General features: G+C 47.6%; 5 protein-coding genes across 5 annotated transcripts; 3 read left to right on the top strand and 2 right to left on the bottom strand.

Annotated features, from left to right (window-relative positions):
- Positions 1 to 1,160: 1,160 nt before the first annotated feature.
- On the top strand, positions 1,161 to 3,030 carry B0H65DRAFT_306535 (vacuolar import and degradation protein-domain-containing protein). The gene is made up of 3 exons (XM_062823224.1): positions 1,161 to 2,261; positions 2,353 to 2,710; positions 2,782 to 3,030. Exons 1-3 carry the CDS (start codon positions 1,484 to 1,486, stop codon positions 2,846 to 2,848), a joined length of 1,203 nt encoding a protein of 400 aa, XP_062677329.1. The 5' UTR covers positions 1,161 to 1,483; the 3' UTR covers positions 2,849 to 3,030.
- A 614-nt stretch (positions 3,031 to 3,644) lies between these two features.
- On the bottom strand, positions 3,645 to 5,241 carry B0H65DRAFT_511828 (S-adenosyl-L-methionine-dependent methyltransferase; the record flags this gene model as incomplete). Its single annotated transcript, XM_062828526.1, has 3 exons — positions 3,645 to 3,811; positions 3,879 to 5,016; positions 5,119 to 5,241. The coding sequence occupies 3 exons, from the start codon at positions 5,239 to 5,241 to the stop codon at positions 3,645 to 3,647; spliced, it is 1,428 nt and encodes a 475-aa protein (XP_062677328.1).
- Positions 5,242 to 5,631: 390 nt separating this feature from the next.
- B0H65DRAFT_306512 (ribonuclease P 40kDa subunit-domain-containing protein) lies at positions 5,632 to 7,116 on the top strand. Its single transcript, XM_062823222.1, has 6 exons — positions 5,632 to 5,884; positions 5,939 to 6,080; positions 6,141 to 6,203; positions 6,268 to 6,369; positions 6,431 to 6,559; positions 6,614 to 7,116. The coding sequence occupies exons 1-6, from the start codon at positions 5,741 to 5,743 to the stop codon at positions 7,099 to 7,101; spliced, it is 1,068 nt and encodes a 355-aa protein (XP_062677327.1). The 5' UTR covers positions 5,632 to 5,740; the 3' UTR covers positions 7,102 to 7,116.
- B0H65DRAFT_306526 (uncharacterized protein) lies at positions 6,920 to 7,972 on the bottom strand. The gene has a single exon (XM_062823223.1). It carries the CDS (start codon positions 7,752 to 7,754, stop codon positions 7,131 to 7,133), a length of 624 nt encoding a protein of 207 aa, XP_062677326.1. The 5' UTR covers positions 7,755 to 7,972; the 3' UTR covers positions 6,920 to 7,130.
- A 5,661-nt stretch (positions 7,973 to 13,633) lies between these two features.
- B0H65DRAFT_435477 (fungal tRNA ligase phosphodiesterase domain-containing protein) lies at positions 13,634 to 16,156 on the top strand (the record flags this gene model as incomplete). The annotated part of the gene is made up of 1 exon (XM_062825193.1): positions 13,634 to 16,156. The coding sequence occupies one exon, from the start codon at positions 13,634 to 13,636 to the stop codon at positions 16,154 to 16,156; it is 2,523 nt and encodes an 840-aa protein (XP_062677325.1).
- Between the last annotated feature and the right edge of the window lie 58 nt (positions 16,157 to 16,214).

The following is a 16,214-nucleotide window of genomic DNA, read 5'->3' as shown; positions in this document are numbered from 1 at the left end:
TTATGCTGTGTAACTCCCCGCTTGTCGAGTATCGCGGGCTAGACTTCCCTTCCGAGACAGATCCAATGCGAAATGGCTCCAGTTTATGGTAAATTCGAGTAGTACAAACACTTTGAGGAATTCGATCCATCCTGGCTTCCTTAAGTTGAGAAGTTAGCTCGGTGGGGCTACTGACGTGAAGGATCCCCACACCGATAAGCTCTATCGAACCCCTGAAGTCTCCGTCGACACCGCCAAACTGCATGCCGTTGGACACCTCTTTGGCTCGGCAGAGCTTCTCCCAATCCCCCCGCAGCGCACAGTCGACATCAACCCGCTTGGCATCCCGGCGTGCGCGGGTGGCAGCTGCATCGCATCTGTACCTGTGTGTTGTTTTGGCGCCTAGAGGTACAATTGCAAGCGACATGGCGACCCAAGAAGTGGGAGGCCGATACCGCCAGCCAGTTTTCACCTTTGTCTGTCATCAATCGAAGTTCAAAAGTGGAAAGTGGGAGCGGACCTGGGGACCATTGTAGTGCCCACTAACAAGGCGGACAGGAGTCCGTGGGAGTCTTGCTAGAGCGATACTTAAGTTGGACGTTGACGGCAGAGCGCCATCACTCGACCCAGAAAATCGTCATTGCCCTCATCTTTCTTTCCCGCGACTATTATAAGCTGCCTGCATCTCATTGCTACCGCACCTACCAAACTGGCTGTCCAGCAATATCTCTTCCCGCTGTCACCTGCCACCTGGTTTCGCATTTCGCACATTTTTTTGGACATTGCTAGACATTTTCCTTCTTTGGGATTTCGAAGCCGGAGGTCCTTCAGTTTCTTGTGGTGATCGAGCCAATCCATCGCAACGACAACGAACGCAAGTCAACTGCCAATCTGCCAGCGCTTCTGTCTCCTTCCTGCTTGACTGCTTCATCTTGCTTGTAAGACCTGTTCGTTCTTGCGACCTGAGTGGTGGAGCGCTACACGTTGCATACACACTACAGACACACTGGCACCGCGGACCGAACTCCAGTCGTCTTAATCCACTTCAGCTGCACTGAAAGGGCCCTGGTCCTCCACTCAGATATCATTCCCGCCATCAAGGTTGTTTGACGGTAGTGACGGTCAGGTCGCACTACAGTCACCCCCGTCACGATATTGGTTGGGCCCGGGAACGTCTGTCGCTTGGTTCAAGCCTGGGGATCTATACACTTACAAGCTCCCACATCGACATCCAGACGCTTCGGTTTTGCAACTTTCGGAGAGATCACCTCCTGCTCGAATCTTTTGGTGTGACTCTTTGTCATCCCCACCTGCCGCTGTCATCAACATTTCCACTGCATCATTGCAGAATCCCTACTCCACCCGCAAGAGACACACCGAGACGCAGGACCAACACGCCTGCCGACGCATCGCATCCGTCCTGCCATCAGCACAGCAGTCCACATCGCAGTTGAGCTTGGACGCCAGATCAGATTGATATCGAATCGATTCACACAAGCCCAACATGCCTAGGGCTTCGCCTTCAAACGACGCAATCGATCCCCTATCGCCACGCCCTTACCCATTTTCATCATGCCCCGATCCCGATGACTCCCAAATGCATTCGCAGCCACACCATCAGTATTCCTCACCATCCATGATACCCGCGATAACAGCACCAAGCACGGCCGATGATACCGAAAGACCGGGGCCGGCCGTAATGTCCCCGGAAAGTCAATCGGAAGTGAACCGCAATGTGGATATAGATCATGGACCCGAACGCATGCGGGACGCCCGCCGAGACGCAGATGAGGCCCACAAGCAGCGGACCGAGACTGACGACGAAACTCCCGGGACCGCTAGTGACTCCGCACATGCTGTCCATGTCGAACAAGCCAACCGCACTATTACGGCGAACAGAGTACCAGCTATTACGGCGAACAGAGTGCCAACTATCACGTCGAACATAAGGCCATTAAGGACACATGGGGTGATTGGTGGGCATAGGAGTCGAAAACAAGGTGACGAGCTTGTTGCGCCGAGTGCTACAACTCTTGGTCAAGTAGAAGAAGTCGATTTGACTGGCAATGACGCACCCTGGGTGCACGACTATGGACTCGCAGGGCTCAGCTACGAGTACTGCCAGACAAGATTGATACCGTCCACGCCATCGTCCTATCTTCGCCCAGGCAGTAAATTTTCGGGCATGCAAAAGTCGGAGAGATCACGCTACGACGTGGAAGTGGAAATCAAGCAGGTCGATCTCCGCGAGTCCTTCTTATGCGGCTATCTGCGGATTCAGGGTACGTAGCGGGAGGCAGCTCATCTTGTGTTACAATCAAAAAGGCAAAAGCAAGGGGACGAAATATGCTAACCGGGAGCCGTTTTGTCTAGGTCTTACTGACACCCACCCGACTTTGACGACATATTTTGAAGGCGAAATCATCGGCCCACATTACAGCTTCCTCACTCAACATCCGCAATGGGGAGCAAATGACAAGATCGATATCTCGCATTGGAACAAGTTCGTCGCGTTCAAACCGTACGCTAAAACCGCGAAAAGGGGCGGCGTTCAGATTAAGGATGTGGCACAGAAAGACAATATTTTCATGCGATGGAAGGAGCAGTTTTTGGTCCCGAACCACCGCGTTAAAACCATCAACGGTGCTAGTTTCGAGGGCTTCTACTATATCTGCTTCAACCAGGTCCTCGGGACAATTCAAGGAATCTACTTTCACAGCAAGAGCGAAAAGTAAGCCGTTACCACTGTCTGATCCAAATAATACGAGAGGGCTGCTGCTAACCGTGTGTCTTCGATCGCAGGTTCCAACAATTAGAGCTAAAACACGTCCAAGATAAAGGGTGCTTTGGCGCAATGGAGTTCAGATGAGACGACGCAGGGACGTCACATCGGAAGGCCGGCAATATTCCGCGGCCTTGATAGGGCTGAAACCGACTCGGGCGTTCATGGAAACCGACCGCTGGGACGCGGTCCAGAGACATAATCAAGCCCAGGCAAAATGTGGCTTTGGGCGGGTATGTGTTGAATCAATGCCCAGGAAACAACCCATCAGTGAACGGGACTGTTCACAGCGACGCTGGCGGGCGATTGACTCAAGTTTTAGTGGGTTCTCATCTGCATCGGTCGGCTTTTTGTTTTCATACCACCACACGCTGTCATTTGCTTTCTATGTTGCTGTTATTGCTTATCTGTTTTGGGATCCGGGTCTGATATCAATAGTTATTTATTCGACATGTTGGGGGTTTGCTTCAGCGGCATGAGCGCAGTCTTTTTTGACGGACAACAGAGACGCACGAGGAAAGACACTTACATACCACACACGCACGCATTGTTATGGGGAGTCAGCGAAGGGTCAAGGGGGTTAACAGGGTCTGGGGTTTTAGTCCCATAAGCCATGATGAGGTTCTTCATTAGACGTCAGGGTGGATGAAGGGCGTATAAAGCGTATGGAGAGTCAGCATGAACGGGGACCGAAGGTGGACGGGTGCCAATCCGAGCAGGATTCGCCATATCTCGGGTTGCCCGCTGCAAAGACTCATTTCTTGTACATGTCTTAATTCTTAGGGGGTATCTAAATGGAACATGACTGGAAGAACGTACACATATGTGTGTATAAATGCGTACCCGTGCAACAAGCTGGCGAGGCAAAGTGTTGACATGTGAATCAGTTCTTGAACCCCTTGAAGTAGGCATTGCGGAAGGGGTTCAGGTCGTCCGCTGTCTTGCCTTCTTCAACGGCGCGCTCTGCCTTGGCCTGCTCATATGCCTTGATGGCTGCAGGCTCAACCTCGGCGTCGGGAATACGGCGGTATGTTATTAGTCGTCGGGACCCTTTAGAATAAGAACAAAGTCAGTAAAATCCGCTAACAAGTCTTGTGATGAGCATCTGCCAACTCACATTTGTTAAAGTCCTGCACGCAAACAGCAACAACCTCCATATAAGGATGCTGTGGCACCGGAATCTCCTGATCCTGATCATTCGCCGTCGGCATCCAGAACGACAGTCGTCCCCCATCCACCAGCGTCTGCGCCGAAAACTGCAGGATATCATCCAACATCAACAAGAAGCTGTACGGCTTCCTGGGCGGGATGAAATCCGGATCCTTGTACATCTCCATGCCCTTGGGGATCACCCAGGGGCACTTCTCCGGGTCCTTCACCCCCAGGACCTTCAACCCTTCGCGCACCCCGTAGGGCGGGTCGCACACTACCGCGTCGAATATCCTGCCGGTTACCCCGTCACTACTTTTTTGTTGTTGTTGTCCAGGGGAAGAGGAGGTAGAAGTGGAAGTGGAAGTGCCAAGAAGGGCAGATTTGCGTATAGGCGTGTTGGTCAAATCGGCAGTGAACATGCCGCCTAGACAGGAGGTGAGACCGTATTGTTCAAAGTTCCCCCTTAGGGTCTTCTTCTTCTCGTCACCCCGGATGCTTCTGCCGTCGATGTCAGACCCAAAAGTCAGTGCGCCGAACTGTGCGCACGCGATGGGGAAGGAGCCGGTGCCGACGAAGGGGTCGTAGATCAACTTTCCCGGGCCAGCGAGCGCGATGTTGGCTGTCACGAGCGCTAGCTCGGCGTCCATGGATGTCGTGGAGATGTATCTCCTCTTCTTGAGGTCCAGTTTTTTGGGCAGCGTTTCCCGGGAGGAAGTACCCAGGTACCGACCAAAGTAGTAATACTTTGGATCGGGGATGCCGAGGGGCGTGGAGTTCCACGGCCAGTCTTCGAAGAGGATGAATTCCTCGTCGGGGGAACGCATCTTGATGGGTCCCGCGAAACCGAGGTAGGCGAAGGAGTTGATGATGGAGAGTTTTTGGTCGTTGGTGCGAGAGCCTTGGTACGAGTCGATGGTGAATTTGAAGGAGCAGGACAAGTATTGGGACCATAAGGGCTCGGTGCGAGAGCGGACGGAAGAGTGGACGGCGGGGAGGTCGGCGCCGTGGCCCCAGAGCTCGTGGATGGAGATTACGAGGATGGAGCGCGCGATGAGGCGAAGTGCGGCGGAGGGGGAGGGGAGGGAGACTATGCAGAAGGGGGACTGTGAGTGGGTGGGTGTTAGTTGGGTGAGTCTATGGGGGGTTTGAGAAGGAGCAGGAAGGGATTGAGTGATTTGGGGAAGTGAAATTTGAAAGAAACCTGCCTCTAGGCTGTATGAGATAACTTTGAGGTCGATGCCTTCTACTATTGCTAGGGCCTCAATCTCGGGGAGACGGAAAGTCTCGTGGGACTGGGAGAAACGGATGAGATATTCCATTTCGGGCATTTTGCGATATGGAATCTGGTGATGGTGAGGATGGTTCGAGATAGTGTTAGGGTTCCGTGCTGTTCATGTACGACCCATTATTTGCTGCAAGATGTAATAACCAAGAGATGGGCCTCCGAGTGTCGTGTTATAGAAGAATGATCTCGGCCAACAATTTGTTGTCACAGTGAGATTTTGTCATGAGTTGAAGTTGAAGTTACTCAAAAACACATGCAGGAGGGTGTGTGGTTTGATCTTTAGCGTGGTGTGGTTCCATTGATAAGGTCCCTGACTTGCAGATCTGGTAGGGATGTGAGTGGTGCCCTGTCATTTCAACGTGGGGCATACCCATTTTGGCCTCACGTCAGGGGTATAATCCATACCCCAGCTTTTCAATTTCCACTACCGTTGAGCTTCTTGGCTCCATACAGCACATGAATCGCAGCTTCGACTGACTTCAAGTAACGACAGGAAAATCGACGATTCATACGGCAGCATCTGAAATCCTATCAGAATAACCATGCTCTCGTTTCCGACCCCTTCGGTTTACCAGTCGTCGAAATGCTTCGTCACGTACGGGGTAATGGGCCATCTTGACCCTAATCAGCCACCAACCAAAAGCAAGCCATGGTCAACAGTTGCCGGCCAGGACTTCATCAACAGGGTGTGTTATTTTTTCTTCAGTGTCTGGAAAGCATTCACTAATACTTGTTTGCAGGTTGAACTCATCATTTCCCAAGAAACCTTTGAGGTTGTTCAGAAACTTGTGAAGGAAAGGGCAGCACCTGAGTACAAACGAGTGGTTATGTCCTTGCATGACATCCTCTTGGGTGCATTCTTTGCCGAGCACATCAAGAAGGGTAGGACTCAACATTCTCGAAAAATAAGAACGTAGCCAAAACTAACAAAGCATACTCTAGGGGATGTTATGATGCTGTCAGAAGGGAGAAAAGGGATCGACAACGTGTTTACACTCAGAAACGGTACGCCGCATAGCAGTCCACGAGTGCAGACTGCAATGGATACTTTGCTAATGCAATAATGCAGGGATGTTAACAATGTTTTTGGACAAGGAAGCGTATGAAAGGGCAGGTCTTGTTGGCAAGCCTGACGGAGTGAAGGGAAAGCGTGGCTTGAAGCCCCGTTGGGGTAAGTTTCTTTTCATTAGGGTACTTGTGTCTGATGGTTACTAACTAGGTGATGATCACAGTCGTTGAGATCGACCTCACAAGTCCATCGATGGTGCCAGGCAAGAAGGGGTTCGACAGACTGATCTATGCGAGCAAAAACGCTTTCGGTACACCAGTCACTTGGCTATTCTGCAATCTTTCTTCCACCGGTAAGCAACTCGTCCATTACTTGACCTACGGCACACCCACTAACATCACTTCAGTCCCCAATCCAGATCCCATCGCGCCACATGCTCCGACCAGGTGCACATCAGAGCCCAGTGTCCTGCAAAACATCGACGCCATGCTGCCGACCTTGAAGCCCCCGATTGACGCAATCGGACCAGAGGGCAGAGAGAAACTCGAATACTTCTCCACCGAGCTCTATGAGTGGCTATCACTCGTCCGACTGCAGAGCCCCCGGGTTCAGGTGGGCGACCAGATCGATCCGTATCTTTGCCGATACCAGGTGCCTGGCGACGGCCAACAAGGCAAAATCTGCAAGGTTACTTGGCAGGGTTTCCTTGCGCCGTCTTGGTGTCGACAGACGCTCCTCGATCTCGTTGCTGGGCTGCCCTCGAAAGCATGGTTCTCGTTCAGTACGACGACCTTCTCCAAGGGCATGGCGGGGGACAACTCCCAAGTTTCTCTTTTTCGGCCCCAAGGAGCGTCGGGGGAATATGTAATGTGGGAGATCAAGAGCCATGAGTGAAAAGTTCTTGGCATTTTCGGCGAAATGTCTCATTCCTGTCTGGGTCCTAGGATGGCATCCTCCACCAACTGGCGCAACGCCGCCTGTCCTTCGGCAGTCTCGAAATCCTCCCTCGAGGCAAGCTCTTCAATCCGCCTGCGGAACTCGGGATCCGGCTCTCCAGCATCCTCCGCCTCGTTCATTGTACCGATCTGTACTTGGAGACCCTCGGGAGCCGGGGGGAGCTCCGCTGGCGTGGTTCCGTTTGTCGTGCCATTGGCGGTGACGGAGATGTTGGCCTCGCCTTCCAGACCCCTGAGGTATTCTGCGACCTCAGGATAATCCTCCTCGGCCTCGATCTTCTCTCTCGCGGTCTGACCCTCGTCGTTCACGATGGTGGTGTCCAGCTTGAGCTCCTCGACCAGGACCTTGGCAGCGGCGACGGTCTCGACGACAAAGAGCGCTGTCTCGCCATCTTCATCCTTGAGGTCCACTGGGACCTTGAATTCGCCGACAAGAGTCCGCAAGAGGTCCAGGTGGTTGTAGCTGGCGGCGGCGTGAATGAGGGAGTAGCCGTGCTCGTCCTGACCCGAGGCCAGGGAGGGGTTCTCGCGAAGGAGGGCAATACACGCCTCCGGGTTATCGGCGGCGAGGAGGTATGGGTTGTTCGACATTTTGGTGGGTGGATTCGGTCTTCGAGGCGGAGCTGGCAGTTCACGAGTATCAAGATAGAGCGTATGTATTGGTGAAGACAGGCACAGCTACGCAGACTGGGAACCGAAGTTAGACAGATGGACGGACTTGGGCGAGCCTTGTGACAAAATTTTAGTGGAGACATGTCAAGCCAATGCGGGGCACTCCAATGGAATCCTAGCGATGCCCTGCTCCCACGAACCCCTGCCCTGGCGCCTCTTGTTCCCTTCGGCGTGTGACGCACAGCGCGGTTCTGTACCCCCGCCGTTCGAAGCCCCTTCCCCTCGGCTAACCCGAACCCTGTGCATATTCGCTTGTGAAATGCTGTATGGCTACTAGGGATCGACCTGTAATACCTGTAAGCGGTCAAGTAAAGTAATTTCAGTAAAAGTAGCGTAAAAATAAAATCTCTTACTAGATTTACAGGTCACATAATAGAATATATGCCATTTTTTAGTGTTTTTGTGCCCACCAAACTAGGTAGGATACCCCAAACTAGCTGAAATCGTTGAAATCTATAGGAAAAGATAATTATATAGATTAATATCGACTAGTCTTTTCATAGTATTTATTAACTCGCTTCCTAATCGGGAAGTTTATTTACTTTCTTTCTACCCTTCTTCTAGTTAATTACTTTCTAGTATATTATTAAATAAGTATTCCTCGATTTCTATTAAATATACTTCTCTTTTCTCGTAAATTAATACAATAAAGGAGCTATTTAAACTATATAAATACTTCCCATTTATAAAGATAAAGGTAGATTAATCTATCTGCTCCTTTAATAATCAATTATATATAGGTGATTTTAGAAAGTTTATAGCCGAAAAGGTTTGTTTATAAGGGATATTATTCGTTGTTATATTGAATACCTTTACTACGAATAGCGTTATAATAGATTAACAGTCTATTATATATACCCAGAACTATTTAGGTTCGAAATTAAACTCCTATATTTAAGTATACGCTGCGTATATCCCTTCGTGAATTTTAAAATTAAAGAAATTTTCAATAATTCGTACCGCCGGTACATTAAAATAATGAATATATTATTAACAGAAGGTAATAGTTATTATTTGGATATTTAGAATAAGAGGTCAAATTATTTTAATTACTTCTATAATAGTACTAAGTAGTAAAAGGAACCCTAATTAATTTAGGAGATTTAATTATTTAATTTTCTTCACCGTATAGAAACATTCGAACTCTTACTATTTAATAACGGGTATAGAATATTAAATGGTTGTCTATACCTCCTAAATTTTAATTTAATTTTTGATAATGTAACTAACGTACGTTCAATTTACTTTAGAGGCGAGTTAGGCTTCGTAAAGTAGTAAAAAGAAGCGTTCGAGCTTCTCAATATTACTTTAGAATTGCGCGCTCTCGATGATTTCGAATACTTAATTATAATATATAGGAGTAGCGCCTTTTTTTTGTACGCCCGGGGCGTTTTAATATTAATTATAGAATTATATTTATATAGTGAAGGTTTACAGTGTAAATTTCGATTTCTTAATCGAAATAATTAATTTATATCACGATCCCTATCGAGTGATTATATTGTTTTAGTTAAAATACTATATTAAATAAATAACGTTAAAATAGGGAATATTTATTTTATTAGTAGGGAAATAATCCGATTATATATCACGGGTCTACTAGGTGTATACGGCAGTAGGGGTGGAACAGAGTTTGAGATTTTTGATAAGGAAGAAAAGGCCTGTAGACCCGGAAGGTCTGTAGAGAACACCTATATACTGGAAGCCTAGCTAATTAGGGGGTAGGCCAAATAAGTAGGTCTGACTGCCTCGGTCAAAGGTCTGAATGCCCTAGCTACAAACCAGGCATAACCTTTAGGTGTCAACTCCTTACATTACCCCCCAATTCCCCCTCACATATAGAGATAATAATGAAAATTATTATATACAAAGAAATATCCTTAGAATCTAATAAGTGGCCTCCTATCTATACCGTAGAGCCTCCAACGAACACTCCCAAACTAAATACCCTAAATGACTAGAGTACAGTAATAAAAACGTAGACAACTAGACCGTCATGAAAATTGAGCCCCTAAGAATTATATCGACCATAATACTTGTATTATACGCGTATGCAACTAGAACCTCTATATAAAATCCCAGCCCTATCTATCCGTATAAGCCCTCGTCCTATCTATTCTACTAATAGGAGCGCTGCCGGTAACTATACTATCTAGTCGATAGTCCGTAGCCTCCCCCTTTTCTTCTAGGAATAGTACTGAAACTTCAGTATATAGTTAGCGTAGTTTCTACCGTTTATACTTATAGGGTAATAATTAGACGACCTCTCCTTTTAGTAATTAACAACTCATATAGCTATAGCCTATTATAATCCTATATTGGTTACTATAGAGGCTATTATCCAAATCTAAGGAACCCACAAGGCCAGATCTAGGCTAGCCGGCCCCTCCAACAAATGGTATAATATATATAGTTCAACTCTTTCCTAAATATAGTCTTTTTAGGCCGATTCTCAACCCCTTTGGGTAGTTTCTACTCGTTATCGTAGATTTCGTTATCATTAGAATCTCCAACTGGATTAATAAATATACTCTATAACCGCACAGTAGCTTTACCCTTATCTTTATTCTTATTAACAAAATATTCTCTTACTTAGTATTAGGAGGAGCTATAGCCTATACAACGGTTTTCCTTCTTCTACCTCTATTATTATTTAAGAATAATAATTCTAACCTCAGAGGACGAACTACTACTATATCTCCCTCTTATTATTCTTATAACGCCAATCTATATAGGATTACCGGCGTCCACATCCCCCAGATAATTATTGCTATCCAAACGACGAAGATATTCTTACAAAGCCTCGTAGCTCTTTGGAACGTCCGTCTTTTCCTTCAACCGCAGTTTCCATTCTTTATTGAGGTTACCTATAAGGAAAGTCTACTTCGAACTATCTATCTAGTCATTCTAGGCTCTATTGAAGACCTCGTTGAAACGGAGGAGGAATAGTTTAATTGCTTCGTTTCGAGCTTATAGGGTTTCGAGAAGTTCTTAGGCAGTACGTTTATCAGCATTTATATCTCTATAGGATAGGCGGATCTTCTATAATAACCGGTCAGGAGAGGTACAGTTTGCAAGCTATTTAGCGAAGGAAAGAAGCGTCTTCTAAATAGGGGGTAAAAGGTTAGAGAAGAAGTAGTAAAATTGAGCCTTTAAATTACTAGTAGCGAAACTATCGATGTAAAACTTTGCCTCGGTGGTATAGAGTTAGGTATTAAAATCTTTTTTCTCCCTAAAAAATTTAATAAGGTAGGAGAGGATTAGCTTTAGGTTTATAAATACGGGAGCGGTCGCCTAGGATGCTTTGAGTTCAACTATTTAGTTAATTAGGGTTTCGATAGCGGTAGTAAACTATTGCTAACGTTCGCTAGCGGTCTAGGCCTAAGGGATAGAAGAAGCTATATCTATAGAGTTGGGGAATACTTGTAAAGACGAAGAAAAAGGTGGGTATGGCAAAGAATCGTATAGATAGTCAAAAAGACTCTCTTGTGTAGACGTCGTAGAAGGAAGCTGGCGATCTAAAAAATAATTGAAGAAGAGGGTTAATAATATGTTATGGGTCTACTAGGTATATACAGTAGTAGGGGTGGAACAGAGCTTAAAATTGTTAACAAGGAGAAAAAGGCCTACAGACCCAAAAGGTCTACAGAGAACACCTATGTACTAGAAGCCTATCCAATCAGGGAGTAGGCAAAGTAAGCAGGTCTGACCGCCTCGGTCAGAGGTCTGAATGCCCTAGCTGTAGACTAGGCACAACCTCTGGGCGCCAGCCCCTTACATTGCAATATAATAATATCAGTATTCGTAAGCGGGATAGTTGTAATTTCAATACTTAAAAGTAGTTAATTAAATAATTAACTTTTTAGGTTATATTTTTAAAAGTAAGGATATTGAATATATTCTTTATAAGTAATTAAAAGGAATAAGAGTTAGAAAGAACTATAAAGGTATAATTAAAATAATTATTAGCAATTAAATTTAGCGTAGCGCGACGTATTGAATTATAAGTATTAGTAATAAACGCGTTTATTTTACTTATTCTCCCCCTTATTATATTAACGACGATAGCGTTAACGATAGCGGCGAAGTTAGCGGAGGTATATTTAGTAATATTAGTATTTTTATTAGTCTAAAAGAATGATAGTCCGTTGAGTATAGCGAAGGAGATATTAATAATACAATGGCTAGCGTAGTTATTAGATTTATTAAAGAAAATGTTAATGTACTAGGTAGATTTAATAAAGGTAGTTTTTAATTAGTTTTTTATAGAGTCGTAAACTTTAAGTAATTATTCGTTATATATAATTACCGCGTTTAGTAGGGTATAGAAGGGAATTAGTAAGTAGAGGAATACCTTTATAGGATTGCTTTTGAAGAAGGTAAATCTCTTATTATTGAGAAGGATTATTTTAGCGGTATGGAAGTCGACTTTTTCCTTTTACTAATCGGTTAATATGAGGGTGTATTATTGTATATCCTCGCGTTAGTTAATTTGTTATTATATACAATTGAGAGTATACCCTTTATATTTAGTAAAGTACTAGCGAAGGCGGGTAATATTTATTACCGCTCGATATTGATAGTAACGATAGAGAGTACACTAGGAGACGTAGCCGGGGTTATTAACGAGGGTGAATTCCCTCTATACGAGTTGAAGATGACGTTGGAGAAGTATTGTAATATGGATATAAATAAACATATAAATAAAGAGCTGGCGACGGCGAGGGTAGGGGGTAAGTCGATATGCAGAAATGTAGTATTTCTAGTGATTTACCTTGTTGTGTGTATGCCAGAGATTAACTGGTATATAGTAGAATTTGGGTGGGTGTACGGGCTCTGCGTACGGATATTTACGTATCTTACAGTAAGGAAAAGTGTAAGGAAAGGTAAAAATTCCAGATTTACGGAAACTATCGATCTCTAATGGCTACCCATATGGTTTACACCAGCCTACCTCTACTACCGTGACGAAATACAAATGGCACAGACGGGACGGGACATTTCATCCGCCAGGTTCATTAGAAGGTTGGAAAGTGAGTTATCGTGATGGTCTAAGTGGTTGAGTTGGAGATGGAGTTGAAGTTGGTGACAACGTCGATCAGCTATTCGCCAATACTTGTCGTACAATAAGGAATTGAGCAGATCCCGAAGAGTCTACCATGTCTTTTCTCCCTTGAGGTTTGTTGATGTTCTCGAACTAAGCCACAATGACTGTGTCGGCGAACAGCAGATGTTGTAGGCAGCCTATCAGCCCCCAGTAATCACCCCATGTTCGCGATTATACTGGCCGAAAAGTAATTTAGACCCAATTCGCTGATGTGATTCCCTCTACCAAGTGGTAGTGTAGTGACTAACGAATTTACATAGGGCTGGGTAACAGAGGCACCCTTTTTCGTCCCATCAAGCTCCTTCCATCCTAGAGGTAAATGCGGTTCAGGTTTTCAGGACAGCAGCTGCAACTGCAGAAGGTGGTTCACAGATACGGCCGAACACTTGACCCACGAAAGGCAGCAGTGACGGCAAAGAAATCCAAAGCACTTCCCATTATAAAAATACCTCTATCACTCATCTCTGATCACCATTTTGCTGCTTTTTCAAACATCACTCCTACGCTTTGGAACAGCACCCTCTTTGTCAACCCTTTTCATTGCAAGGTCGAAGCCGGAAGCTTCTGGCCGTCATATCCACCCCAAAACTTCTTCCCTCACCCCCGCTATAAACTTCCCCAACTACGCCCAGCGCTCTTACTGGCGCCAGTCCGCACCTTCACGACCTCATCGCCACAACACAACCCAACCATGGACGAACCACTCACCGATCTCCGAGGCCCATTGGCCGCCAAATACACTGCTTCCACTGAGTACAGCAAAATTGCAGACAACTTCAAGGTCCCTTATGTCAGCCAGGATGTTCAAGAGGTCGCGACCATGGTCAACGGGCTAGAGAATGGCGCCAAGAAAAAGACCAGCCTCAAAGTGAAAAAGACGACTTACGAAGTCGCCAAGTCGCGCGACCACATCCGTGTCGACTCGTGGCGGTTCCATGACTGGGACTACAAGAAACATGACCTACCGACATATGCTCGTGGTCTCTTCACCACCAGAGACAAGAACGGAGCACCAGAGATCACCACCCGTGGCTACGACAAGTTCTTCAACGTCGACGAGGTCACGGAGACCAAGTGGGAAAACATCAGGACCAGGACGCAGGGTCCTTACGAACTCACGCTGAAGGAGAACGGCTGCATCATCTTCGTCAGTGGTCTTGCCGACGACACACTGCTCGTCTGCAGCAAGCACTCGACTGGCGACCGTAGTGATGTCGAAACCAGCCATGCCAGCGCTGGCGAGCGCAGGTTGGAGGAGCAGTTGGCACGCATTGGCAAGACAAAAGCCGATCTCGCACGGGAGTTGAGGAGACGGAATGTCACGGCCGTGGCAGAGCTCTGCGACGACAGCTTCGAAGAGCACATTCTGGCATACGGGCCCGACAAGGCAGGCCTGTATCTGCATGGCATGAACCTCAACCTCCCCGAGTTCATGACTTACCCCTCGCCTGTCGTTCAAAAATTCGCTGAGGACTGGGGCTTCATCAAGACTGGCCTGATCGTCATTGATACCATCGACGAGGTCAAGGCATTCCTTGAGGAGGTAGCTGAAAGTGGCGCCCACGATGGCCGCGATGTGGAGGGTTTTGTCATCCGTTGCAAGATGTCTTATAACCCTGGGCAGCAGCCCTTCCAGGATTGGTTCTTCAAGTACAAGTTCGAAGAGCCATATCTGATGTATCGACAGTGGCGTGAGTGCACCAAGGCGATCATCGCAGGAAAGCCGCCCAAGTTCAAGAAGCACGTCAAGATTACCGAGGAGTATCTTCTCTACGCTCGTCAGCGTCTAGCGGGTGATCGGGAGCTGGCCAAGCGATACAACCAGAACCACGGAATTATCGCTCTCCGAAACGATTTCCTCACTTTCAAGAACATCAAGGGTTCCGATGCTGCCAACTTTGAGACTTTGCATGGGGGAGGAGCTGCCGCTGACGTTGAAGGCGATATCATCCTGGTCCCTATTGCCACCATCGGCTGCGGAAAGACAACAGTTGGTCTTGCTCTCACTCATTTGTTTGGCTGGGGTCACGTTCAAAACGACAACATCACGGGTAAAGCCCGGCCGCCTCGCTTTACCAAGGCTCTTCTCGACATTCTGGACGAAGGTGTCCCCGCAGTCTTTGCCGACCGCAACAATGCGCAGAAGCATGAGCGTAAACAGCTCATCACCGACGTCAAGATCCAGCACGCCCGCGCGCGGCTTGTTGCGCTCCACTTCGTTCACAATGATCTCGACAAAGTCCGCGAGGTTTGCCGGGATCGTGTCTTTGCACGAGGCGATAACCATCAGACCATCCAAGCCGCCTCGGATATGAACAAGGTTCGCGGCATCATGGAGGGATTTATCAACCGCTTCGAGCCTTGCGACCCAGAACAGAAGCCCGACTCGGAATTTGACGACATCATCGACCTCGATCCCGCCGTAGGAAGCAGACAGAACCTGGAAATTGTCATCAAGGAGCTTCATCGCATGTACCCCAAGTTCATGCCAAACATCCCCTCTGCAGCAGAAATGGACGAAGCCATCCAAGTTGCCCTCGAAGGCTATAAGCCTGATTTGCGCCACGTGATCCCCGACCGTGGTAACAAGAACAAGAAGGAGCCCAAGCAGAATGGCCAGCAGCAACAGCAGAAGCAGAAAAAGAAGCCTCTGGAGTACATGTCCGTCGACATGACGACCAAGGATGTGCTCAGCACTCTCGAGAAGGCATTCGCTGCTGCCGGCCCGGAGCAGTCTCGCTTTTTCAAGCAGCTCCACGGCACACGCCGCGTACAGCCCAAGTTTCATGTCACTCTGATGCACAAAGCTGGTGCCAAGGAGAACCCGCAGCTCTGGGACAGATATCTGCGCATCAACGAGCTTGAAGGACCTAACTCTCCGGACGGAAAGCTCGGCGAGATCGACGTCCAGCTTGAGCGTGTGGTTTATGATGATCGTATCATGGCCATCGTGGTTCGCCTGATTCCCAGGCCCGGGGACGAGAACGTCAACCCCGATGGCAGCGAGCCCGCAGAGCCGAAGTGGAAGTGCACAAACCGTGTTGCGCATATCACTGTTGGAACGAGAGATGATAATGTCAAGCCCAAGGAAAGCAATGACTTGCTTGCCAAGTGGTTGGAGCATGGTACGGGAGCGGAGACCGGTATCTACGACCTGTTGATCGATGGTAAGCCCACGTTGCAGGGAGTTGTGAGGGGGATCCTCTCGAGATAGGAGACCGAGGAGGGTTCATCGTCGACGACCAATGGTCATAATTCCCATCGGCGCCGTG

Source organism: Neurospora tetraspora (assembly GCF_033439725.1).
Source record: "Neurospora tetraspora strain CBS 560.94 chromosome Unknown B0H65scaffold_8, whole genome shotgun sequence".
NCBI lineage: Eukaryota > Fungi > Ascomycota > Sordariomycetes > Sordariales > Sordariaceae > Neurospora > Neurospora tetraspora.
The sequence above is the reverse complement of the archived record's forward strand: the minus strand, read 5'-3'. Positions and strand labels throughout refer to the sequence as shown.

What these genes read in the sequence shown, in the direction of transcription:
- B0H65DRAFT_306535 (XM_062823224.1), top strand. Translation starts at nt 1,484, where the DNA reads ATGCCTAGGGCTTCGCCTTCAAACGACGCAATCGATCCCCTATCGCCA. An exon ending in CGGCTATCTGCGGATTCAGG is followed by an intron (nt 2,262 to 2,352) that starts GTACGTAGCGGG and finishes CGTTTTGTCTAG; the next exon opens with GTCTTACTGACACCCACCCG. An exon ending in TTTCACAGCAAGAGCGAAAA is followed by an intron (nt 2,711 to 2,781) that starts GTAAGCCGTTAC and finishes CTTCGATCGCAG; the next exon opens with GTTCCAACAATTAGAGCTAA.
- B0H65DRAFT_306512 (XM_062823222.1), top strand. Translation starts at nt 5,741, where the DNA reads ATGCTCTCGTTTCCGACCCCTTCGGTTTACCAGTCGTCGAAATGCTTC. An exon ending in GCCAGGACTTCATCAACAGG is followed by an intron (nt 5,885 to 5,938) that starts GTGTGTTATTTT and finishes ACTTGTTTGCAG; the next exon opens with GTTGAACTCATCATTTCCCA. An exon ending in CTGCAATCTTTCTTCCACCG is followed by an intron (nt 6,560 to 6,613) that starts GTAAGCAACTCG and finishes ACATCACTTCAG; the next exon opens with TCCCCAATCCAGATCCCATC.
- B0H65DRAFT_306526 (XM_062823223.1), bottom strand. Translation starts at nt 7,754, where the DNA reads ATGTCGAACAACCCATACCTCCTCGCCGCCGATAACCCGGAGGCGTGT.